Raw genomic sequence first — 11,189 nt, forward strand, 5'->3', positions numbered from 1 at the left:
CTCAAATCTGAAAATGCATTTCGACATTCTATCTGCCTCGTTGCTCAATAAAAATTGTTTTCTTCGGAGGTTACTTCTGCGCATACAGTGAACAACAAGAGACATCACCAATTTTACATAATATATTGTTCACGCATTGGAAATACAGAATTGGTACTATACAGAATGGGTATGTACTTTACTTATTTTCAACAGCCATTTCTTGCATGGATCACATAGTATTGTTCATGGCAACTAAATTACTTTGTCCTGATGGAGCAGTGGCAGGCAAACATAATCCGATTTGTACTTAAGAAGCACACATTGCATGTCCTTGGTGAACGCATGAAGGGGCATCGTCAGTTCAGAGGTACTGTTTCCATTGCAGACTCTGAAAATACTCAGTAGCGAGGATTTGACTGGTGTGACGAAGAAATCCCTTCTGGTGAAAAATACAGTTACCCGTACTTGTGATGCCCGTACTTCTAGAACTCGTGCAATTCTACCATTCTCAAGAAAGTACGAGAAACCAGGCTTAACCTGGTGTACTGCATCAGTCTTTTCACAAGGAGGGCCACCGGAGTGCTTCATCTCTGAAATTCTGCGGCTGATCTGTGAGAGAGGGCTGCTTGTGGTTCGCAACATTCGTTTAAGTTTCCCCAAGAAACACTCAAAAGGGAATGCACTAAAAGAGTCCAGTGGGCCATGGTGCAAGCAGTCTCGTGCCAAATGTACAAGGGAGTGGACATTGTAAATTATTTGTGTTGTTCCGTAAATGGCCTCCATTTCCTGCACAAAGTACTGCAGGAGCTTCTCAACGTAATTGTTGTGCGTCTGATACAACCCTGGTGCAGCAAGCATCCTCGCTGCTACATGAAGGACAAGGAAGTGCTCATAAAGCTTGTCTTGTAACACTTTTTTCAGTGCAACGGGCCCTGTATACAGCAAAAAAGTACGAAATTCTGTCGCCTTCCAGCGGTCTAGTTCTTCAACTCCTCTTGGTTTTCTCTGGAACACACTTGGAAAATCCTTGCGGTAGGAGAGCAGTCTTCCGCTCAGAGTCTGTTGCTGTTCACCACTAAGCTTTCCTCTGCCATATTTGCCGCCAATCCAAATGCTAAGAAGACGCCTCATTACTCCTAAACAAAGAAGATGCATGTAGTCCAGTGGAAACAGCGCAACAATGTCAACGTTCAAACACAGGAATGGTGATTCACCAATGTGATGGTATTTGCAGTGTTGCTCCCTGAAGCTTTCATTGGTGTGGAGAGGAGCATCTAACTCCAGGAAGAGCATCCTGTTCTCCAGATGTGTACCTTTTTGCACACAACGTTCACAGCCGTAGTAGCCACTGTGGCCCTTAATGCGTTTCAGAAAACTTCGTGCCACAGCATCACATATCACAGCATCCAGCTTCACACTCATGTGCTTCCCCTTGTAGTGGATGCCTTGGGCCAGGAGATGCTGCAATTCCTCAAGAAATGGTCCAAGAAACTGGTCGAGATCTGGCGGTTTGCCTCTGCCACAGTACAGGCTCACTAAAAATGGCTCTTGATTGCCTACTTTGCACAAAATTGGCCAGAAGCAGGTTGAGGAACTCTTGTATAAAGGGAGGCCATCAATGTTTGCTTGTAACCTGATCTCACTGGGAAGAGAGCCCAATTTGATGCACTCCAGGATGCCAGTCTCCAATCCAAAGTGAGCAAATGTGCCATCGTGTTGTAATGGGGCTCTTCTTTGCGTCCCCAGTATGGTCCTGGCATCTGCTGGAACGTCGTGCCCACAGGACCTCAAAAGCTCTGCGATGTCCTTTATGCACGCATGTGTCAGGTTGTGTTTCAGGGAGACCTTCGCCAGTTTTGAAACTACGTCGTCTTGGTAGCTTTCTGTGCGGCTTTCACCTTCCGCAGTCACATCATCACTCAGTTCTGCCCACGAGAGATCAGAGTCTGTTTCAGTCGTAGAGGACTGTTGAACGACCCTTTCATTTCCCGTCTCGAAATGGTCGTGATCCTCGTTCTCCGATTGTAACTGCGTGCTTTGATCACCGTTATGAGGCGAGCTGCTGTTCACAATTTCACTAAGAGTCTCCTCTAGCTCCTTTCGTATTGCGCGGTATCGAGTCCACCTCGACATGATGCGTGCAATATCACATAGAATACTCGATAAATAAAACCAGTGGTGAAAGGATGGTCACCCGAAGAAGTATAACACCCCGCACTTTTCAACACAGAACTGGGGAGAAAACGACAATGACAACGTGAAAATAAGCCGCAAATTTGTGCTGTAGTGCATACAAAACAAACTAGATGATGATGATTATGCTTTCATGCACCTGAGCTTTGATCCCCGGGGCTTCACGCAAAATGTGTGTACCTTATCCTTCTTTATGTCGAAATTTTGCATTTTCTGTTAGATATTTCCTGTTTTTTGGCAAAACTTTAAACACCGCAACACAATCGTTGGCAGCTGCATTTCCGCTTCCTGTTCTGGCACGTTTTCCCTTTTTATTTCTGCGCGTCCCCGTTGCCTTGTTCTTCTTCGTTTCTTCTTCTGCGTTTTACCTGCGTCTTGTTTATTCTTCTTCTGCGTTCTGTGTTGATCCTTTGGATTTCCCTTGGCAATTTCACAATGGCACCAACACTGTCCAAGCAACAGGAGACACGGAAAATGAGGTGAGCTGTCGCGAAAGTTGTTATAGGCTGATCATTTTAACTTTCTCTGTACTTTTGCAGAACGTACACAGTCGTGAAATTTAAAAACGACACAGTGGAGTTCGTTCCCAGTAGCTGGATAATCGGGGGGAAGTTGTGCCTCTGGCCGGGAGGGAAGCCAAACTCTCGGGTTGCACAGTTAATCCGAGACCGCTGCAGCCCCGAAGATGATTGGGAGCTGTGCGCATGTGAATGCATGGCGTCCTTCAGTAAGCTAAATTAATGTTCCTTCTTTATTAAGCTCAGCATGTTGTTCTCTTGAAGGTGCACGGTAAAATGTGTGAATATTTTCGTTGGAAGCATCGCAGGTATTACTCCTGCGAAAAGCACTGTTGCCCTACAGCTGGCTAACCTTTTCAGTGACTTTCATCTTTCATCGTTAATTTCTTAGGCAAATTGAGGCTTTGTATGTACTTGACCTTTCTATGTTCCAGTCTCAGGACATCAGTTCTCTCAAGCACTGTTATGTTCTATTCCTAGATAGCTACAAAAAGGCCAAGAAGAACGCGCGGGACGCGGAATATACGTCCCACTTGGATACCGAACAGAGCGAGGAGGAAGAATCTAGTGCAGGTATACCTATAGTTTCCTTAAGACTTCTGTTATCATCAAAATTCCTCAACGGCCTGTTGTCAACACGATGTTACATGAAATGTCTCTTCAGTCGACCCGAACCCTGCGCCGAGGAAAAGGCTGAGGCTCCCATCACCACGTATGGAATGCTTCCATTCTTCTATTTATTAGTTCATTGTTTTCTGTTAGAAACATGGTGCACCATACGAATTTCTTGACCTACAAAACCGTGCCTCTTTTTTCAGCCTGTGACAGAGACGGCCTGACTTGCAGTCCTCGTAAGTATGTTTAGCGCAGTGTCATCATAAAAAAAATATTTGTCTGTGTGCAGGTACAGTGACAAGTATATGCACATATACAGGTTGCCCCCGAAAATGTGTCATTGAATTATATTTAAAAAACGTATGTTATCGATGAACTAGCACTGGGAATGGGACAGAGAGAAGTGACGACAGGACAGGTGCTACACTTCCAACAAAATAGTTTATTGGCAACATAATACTGTCTTTAAATATCACTCTTACGCGCGTAATACGTGCAAGAATTTTAATATTACTAATCATAATCCACGCACTCAACATCCTGCGCCTTGTCCCACATTGTTAGGAGTTTCACCTCGTTATCAAACAAAGTGATACGAGCATTACCAATGCACTGTTGCTCTTTTTTTTTTCTTATTTGGAGTGCCTCTATTGTTTCTCTGGTACGCTGATCACAAGAACGACCTTTTATGACCTGTATGACTGACAGCTCATATTGCAAAATTTTCCTAATTTTTCTGGTGCAGAAAGTGTCGCAGGAATAGAATGCCTGTTGCAAGTTTCTTTAAATTATGGGCCAATTTATGCATATAGGGTATGAGAACCAGCACCCTTTGCAGGAGCTTTCCTCTCCATGATTGTCTCCTTTCGATTGTTTTTATTACATAGTGCACGAGACACAATGGCCATCAACCAGTGGCCTTGTGAGTTCTCAGCAAGAGGCCAGAAACACAAACGGCGAGCCTGTGATGCCACTTCGTCCAAGCAGTGTGTCGTCCAACCAGGACACACATTCCCAGGGACAGTGTAAGCCTACGTGACATTAGTTTCTTTTTCTTTTTCATCACGCAGTATCCTAGTTGCACTTCACAAAATCTTCATGTCTGTATTATGGGTATATTTCAGACTCTTCACCCAGTTGCAGCAGACCTGCAACAGCAGCTCACGACAGTGAAGATGGTGTCACCCGTAAGTCACTCTGAACTCTATACTTGACATGTGGGGTAATCGGTGTAAAATTCTGTCCTGCAATGCTAGTGCTGCAGGAGACCAGGACACAGCGAGATGTTTCTCTCGACACACATCTAGGGCACAGAGCCGAACAGAAGTATTGGTTGTGTGCTGTGGCTGAGTGAAAGCGTAGGATATGCGGATGCATTGCAATGCAATCCCATTAATTTGAGTCCACTTAACTCAAACTTAGGGATAATCTGAACTGATGCTTAGCTCCTGCCAAAGCCGTGTATATTGTAGTGGAGGAAAAGGAAAACACTCGGTAGTTTGGATGAATGTAAAATGTGTTCATCGGTTCATTGGAACAAGACTGCACGGCCATGGTGACATGTCTCTCACATGGCTAGGATGCGCTGCAAACTCATCAAGCCCTTATTCAAAAAGGTTCCTTATAGTTTAACATTGTTTTATTCTAACAAACCACCAAATGTAATACGTGCGGTTGCGAAAGGGCTCGTGATGAAATTGAGAAAGCCTGAAGACAGGAAAGAGAGGGATGCTATGTGCGTAGCATTGCACACAATAATGAACTCAGTCGTCACACACAATATGGTGGTGCATCTTTCTGTCCCCATTAAGCTCATCCAGTTCTGTAGAAGAGTTGAAACTGAGCCACAAGAGGGTGAGTGCAGGGTCAAACATAAACAACGGTTTGTACAATGCCGTAAAGACGTTCACACAATATTCCCCTGGTATCAGGGTTCAGAATGCAAGCAGGCTTTTCTAATATTTTAAGTTCTTAATGTTTATTGTGTGCTCCTAATATACTAGTCGTGAGTCAGCTGTTATGTGTGTCGACTCCCAGTGTCCTCGTCCGCTGCAGCTCTAGCAGGATTAATGAAGTCGTTACTGAGGCTTGTAAAACTGTCCAAAGGACAGTCATACACGAACAGCAGACAGTGCAGTAGTATAGTTTGCAGCATGATAATGTAGAGTGATTGCTTTTCGATGTATTTTCCATTTACCTCTTTTTCGAACACATACTGGCTTAATATTGCATGTCAAGATCATGCGTTTTCATATCATGTTTCCAGCTTACGAGAGGAAATCGTTAAGGCTTCTCATTGAAATAAAGAGAGCCCTGAGGGACCTCTCGCAGAGGGTTGCTGCACTTGAAGGGCAAGGGGGAGCCACAGGGCAAGCTCTTGGGGACCACAATGGTGTCCTCGAGGAGCTTCTCAAGGAGCCACTGTCGACCGTCGAGGAGTGGGACGCCCTTGAAGAGGAACTGCAGGACAGCGCCACACGGAAGGCCGTAGTAAGTGCCACGAATAAGTAAACTTCATGTTATTTGGCATAGCCCAACCATACTTACAATATCTTGAGCAAGTGTGACTGCGCCTACTGCACACACACAAGTGACGATGTCACATAGAGGACTACAGTAGTGTACAACCGTTTTTGTTGTTAGCCAATCAGAGTAATATACAAAGAATATTACTGGGGAGGGAGAGTTTCCCAAGCTATCATTTCCAAACTCTGAGGAAAAGCAATATGCTGAAAGTTGTCAAGGTAACCTGATCGATTTATGCAATACAGGCCAGAAATACTTTGCCTACACAGTCACTTACATGTATGCTCTGTCAATCTGCCCTTATTATTATTAGTAGCAGTTGTAGTAGTAGAATCAGTATTACTGTGACGTCTACACAAAGTATCAACTACTTACGCTATTGTTAGTATGGCATTTTGCCCTTTTGTATTGTGAGTGACCTCTGTGTGGTAAAATGTAACGAACTATTTTCATATTGTTTAGGTGAGCCGACTTGCTGTTGTAGGGGGCAGCAACCTCAATGATGTGGTGCGCCTCATCATGGAGACCTGCACCCGAAAATCCCTGCAGCAGCAGGTAACGGTTGAGGGCCGTAATGGGAAACGGGCCTTCAAGGGCACGCAATTATTCGCGTGCGTGCTTGGTAAGTCACATTTTGCATGTTTTTGCCTTGCTTTTATATTGCCCATCTTTCCTAACTAATGAAGCTGTGCTAAGTGATGAACATGAGACTGATCTTGCAGTTCATCAGGTTCCTTCAGTGTATTTTCTCGGAACCTGTTACTGTGGTTTCATCCTGATACTCAACGTGAACATGTAGATCAATCGGCTGTTGGCAGTCGCCTGGGAAACTTCTGCAAGATTCCGTGAGAAGAATGAAACCCATGATCTAGTGCATTTTCTTCATATGTGTTCATAAATTATTAAGACTAACATTTTTCTCATGAATAGGTGAAATTTTCACAGCTTTTCTCAAGATAAGGTTATCCTTAACACGTTATTTGTGTGGTATTAGTAAGAATCCCAATGACATGTATGAGCTGATTGAAATGCAGGAGCTACACCTTATGGTCGTATCTTGCTATGATATCAGCAACAGCAAAAATTATGAAGACATGTACACCTGAAACACCCTTCAATGCTATGTCACAAGAAACATCACTTCACGTGTGTGTTTGGTGAGTGGTATTTCGGTGGTAGTTATCCTTCGCTGCTGCTCATGTGTTGCATTAGGAATGTAACAGAGCCTCATTAATTTCGTGGTTGTGCCATTGATTATATGGAAGCATGAAAACTGCAACTCTAATAGATGAACAACCTTTTTTTGTGATGATTGTATGTGAATGTGGTATACATTTTCTGTAAATTAATCTGTGCTGTTTTATTTTTTTCAAAGCGGCTGTCCACAAGAGGATGAGTATCCTCAGCATTGAGGTCACCGATAAGGAGATCACCTCCAGAATCGGCAGGTATCTCACGTGCGCCATTGACAGGGAAGGAGGGAGAAAAGAGAGGTTGGCAAAAGAGAAATAAATGTGCAATCTTTGTATTTATGACTGGCTTGTTGTGTTTTCTAGAAGCAAGGAAAAGTACACAGTTATCCAGCATCACATAAATATGAATATACAACCATAACTTAACCCGAGACAAGGGGACGCAAAACAACGAACAAAAACGAAGTCTCTCGTTATGAATATACAAATTGATCCGGCTTGACATCGGCTACAAAGCGGCAGATTTTGTCGGCATCATGTCGGTGCGCGACATCGGCCCAACTCCGGGGCATGTTGCAGATCAGACATCGGGCCGACATCCAGAGTGTCGGCAAGTGGACATCGGTCCAATGTCGGCCCGATGTCTGTGTGCTGCTTGGGTTCCAACTCATTCTTGCAAAGCTGAAGTTCACGTCAGCAAGGAAGTAGCTCCGACCTTCCAAGTGGTTGCCATGCTTTCGGAACACTAGAGAAAATGAACAAGAGCCCCACGAGGTGGTGGTGGTAGTGGAACTGCCTGTCGTAGTCGCCCCACGTGGTGCTGCTCGATTGTCGGCTCAAACAGACAATCATGAGGATACCGGCTGGGTCTACTTTTTATAACTAGCGTCTGCAGCGGCACCTTGATCCAGCGATGTGTATGGCAATCCGATGACAACGACGATATCTGCAACACAGTCGCATGCGGAAGGCTGAACGAGGTCCAAGGTGTACAAGGTGCACCTGTTTGCATTTTCACCGCTTGTAGGCATCCTGGGGTAGCCAGTCCGACTCTGTCGCAGTTCACATCCCCATCTTTTTCTCTTACCTCATCACCACCATCATCAGGTTATATTAAAAAGGGTACAACATAGGCGCAAATGGAACCTATAGACATTGAATGCCGTTAAGGATGGAATGTGATGATTGTTTTATATATACAAGGGGACACCAAAAGAAACCGGAATTATTTTCTAAAAAAAATGTGTTTTGATTGTTGCATGCTCTAACTTCAAACACCTTCAAAGTAATCTCGCTTTGATGCAATGCACCTGTCCAGACGTTTTTTCCACTGCTCAAAACAGTTTTGGAACTCGTCGACGTTGATGCTTTTTAGTGACGTTTTCTGTTTCACTTCTTCGACATCGGCGAAACGTTTCCCTTTGAGGACTTTCTTCATCCGGGGGAACAGAAAAAAGTCACAGGGGGCGAGATGAGGTGAGCAGGTAGGGTGGGGCACAGGGGTCATGCCATTTTTTGTCAGAAATTGCTGAACACTCAGCGCGGCGTGGGTAGGTGCGTTGTCATGGTGAAAGAACCAGTCGCCTGACTGCCACAACTCGGGACGTTTCTTCCGCAGATCGTGGCGCAACTTTCTTAAAACCTCCAAATGAAAGCTTTGGTTCACCGCTTGAGCCGGCGTAACAAATTCCGAGTGCAGAAGCCAGCTCGCATCAAAGAAACAGATCACCATTGTCTTGACGTGCGACTTCACTTGTCGTGCTTTCTTGGGTCGTGGGGAACGGGCTGTTTTCCATTGGCTAGACTGCCGTTTTGTTTCGAGGTCGTAACCGTAGCACCAAGATTCGTCTCCGGTTATGATTTTAGAAAGAAAGTCGGGGTGCGTTTCCAACTGGTCCTTCAACGCACAGCACGCAGCCATGCGATTCTCTCTTTGTTCGGGCGTGAGCAGTCGAGGCACAGATTTCGCTGCAACTCGTATCATGTGCAAATCGTTCGATAAAATTTGCTGGCATGAGCTCCACGACACCTCTGTCAACTGCACAAGCACATCCATGATTCGACGGCGCTCTTGCAAGACGGCTTGACGAATTCTGTCGACATTTTCTTCTGTGCTGCTGGTCGAAGGCCGTCCGGAACGAGATTGATCGTCAATCGACATTTCGCCTCGTTTAAATCGAGAAACCCACTCGTACACTCAGAGCCGTCGCGAGGCGAGTTTGCGCCCACGGCAGGGTAAAATCAAGTCCCCCCCCCTCCCTTTTTCTTTCTCTCTCACTGCCGTCAGAAGTTCTGTAAGCGAGGAAAAGAAAACGCATATTTGCACAGCTGATATCGTAACGCAAAATCTTCTTCATTCCCGCTTTATACTGTCTCACCGACCTGCCAGCGCCTGCCGTTTGGCGCCCTCTCTGGCGAGGGCGCACAGGGCGGCTGCCCCTCACGCACCCCTATCGCTACGGCTCTGCGTACACTTGTGTTTTGCTCAAAGCAGCCTCCTTGTGAGCCATCTGTGGCATAGCTGCCGTTTCTGATGCGTTTTTGCCCAGCAGGAAACAAAATTTCACTGCCGCACGTTGTTCGTGCAAATCAGCCATCACGAAATAGGAAAACGCGTTGAACGGGTCTCAAGTAGAATTTACTGCAGCCGAATGCAGCGTTGCACAATAACGCCATCTGGTGCACTGATACAAAACAGTTCGTAAGACGCTCTGCTAGCGGTGAAAACCTGTATTACAAGGAATCCGCACTCCCGTGGACAATTCCGGTTTCTTTTTGGGCATGTCCCACCTTGTGATAGGCTGGCGTTGCCTAAGGTAGGTCGCCGAAGCGTGGCCGAGTGCGGCAACAGTTACGGGCAGGGAACAGTTACGTGCCTTCTTTCTTGAACACATTATATGGTTACATGATTTCGAACAGTAACACATCATCAAAAAGTTATCCTTGCGGGTGATTGCAGGTATAAATTAGGAAAGCTTAACCGGAGTTGGGGACTTCAGGAATGGAAATGCACTACTGGATATTGTCTTTTGCTATGATCTATCGAAGGTCGTCAAGAGCTACACTACAATTCAAGAATCTTCTGCTTCGATACTTGGTCTGTTCCTGGACCTTTGCCTGGAAATGGGACTGCAAAGTACTTGGTGGACTTTCAGATCACAAGATGCTTCTTTTGAGATGCACCCTATAAAATTCAAGCATGGCAGACGTTAAGTCCAGACATTATACGGTTTTCTTAGGCATATCCTTGTACAATTTTAACCAGATCTGTAGAACCACGAGAAATTTTAATATGGCAAGAAATTTTTTTCAAGGCCACTGTACACATATGCATAACAAAGTTCGTGCCCAAGAAGTCTCACAAGGTTTACCCTCGAAGACCATGCATAACACGCGATGTTTTATCTTAATCAGCATCTTAAACGTCGCATAACCCAAATTAGACGGCCATGTAAGCTAACCCTGGTTTCAGGTTTGACGAAGTTTCTGAAGGAGGAAATTAATTGAGGCTAGAAAGAAATATGATAGCCACGTCTTTGTTGCGTACCCCCAGAAAATTGGGCGTGTGATTACTCTAAGTATCGAGCAAAACAGGAACATGATGGCGCACAGCAGGGAACAGATAATATAGAAATGTGGCGAACTCCTTTAATCATAGATCTGCCACCATTGTCTCATGACTTAAAGCCCCGAGTTATTATTAGTATTACATTACTTTAAATCAGTACTTGTACTTCTTGTTATACCACTGAGGAAGCTAAATATGAAGAAGTCTTCTGCAGGTTGGTTGGTAAAGAAAAAAACTGGATATGCTAGTGCAAAAAGGCTGGCTACTCCAGGACGAGTTATTGAGGTCTTCTGGGCGAGACAATATTCCGAATGATTTCCTTAGAAGGTACAGTCAGTGGCTTGCGCAATTCCTCAATATTATTTTCCAGGTGTAGCTGGAGGAACGTGTAAAACCGATACGTAAGGCAGGACCCTCGTCTTTGGTATATAAATTAAACTTTCTTTTCTTTCCAGCTGTCGTGAATTGTAAGAGCACATCTCTTCCAAACAAGTAACACCATGATACACTAACATCATTCCTGGAGGAGAACGGATTACTGACGTCCATGCAGCATCGATTTAATGGGGATTACTCCGCTCTCACGGCCCTGTC

The 11,189-nt window shown here is 44.9% G+C and overlaps 1 protein-coding gene across 2 annotated transcripts; it reads left to right on the top strand.

The window, feature by feature from the left end:
- The first annotated feature begins 2,524 nt into the window (after positions 1–2,524).
- On the top strand, positions 2,525–7,366 carry LOC135385231 (uncharacterized). 2 transcript variants are annotated; one of them, XR_010420367.1, is made up of 10 exons: positions 2,525–2,654; positions 2,715–2,902; positions 3,174–3,266; positions 3,358–3,405; positions 3,512–3,544; positions 4,196–4,333; positions 4,433–4,495; positions 5,575–5,798; positions 6,297–6,991; positions 7,210–7,366. XR_010420367.1 is itself a non-coding variant. In XM_064614425.1 (9 exons), the coding sequence occupies exons 1-9, from the start codon at positions 2,611–2,613 to the stop codon at positions 6,513–6,515; spliced, it is 1,050 nt and encodes a 349-aa protein (XP_064470495.1). In that variant the 5' UTR covers positions 2,525–2,610; the 3' UTR covers positions 6,516–7,366. The 2 variants fall into 2 exon arrangements, 1 of the variants encoding a protein (XP_064470495.1); XM_064614425.1 differs by having other exon boundaries at positions 6,297–7,366.
- The last annotated feature ends 3,823 nt before the right edge of the window (positions 7,367–11,189 follow it).

Source organism: Ornithodoros turicata, chromosome 2, assembly GCF_037126465.1.
Source record: "Ornithodoros turicata isolate Travis chromosome 2, ASM3712646v1, whole genome shotgun sequence".
Taxonomy (NCBI): Eukaryota; Metazoa; Arthropoda; class Arachnida; order Ixodida; family Argasidae; genus Ornithodoros; species Ornithodoros turicata.

Bases quoted from the DNA above. Each gene is read 5' to 3' on its own strand.
- LOC135385231 (XM_064614425.1), top strand. From the start codon at position 2,611: ATGGCACCAACACTGTCCAAGCAACAGGAGACACGGAAAATGAG. The intron at 3,267-3,357 runs GTATACCTATAG...ATGTCTCTTCAG, and splicing joins GGAGGAAGAATCTAGTGCAG to TCGACCCGAACCCTGCGCCG. The intron at 3,406-3,511 runs GTATGGAATGCT...CTCTTTTTTCAG, and splicing joins GCTGAGGCTCCCATCACCAC to CCTGTGACAGAGACGGCCTG.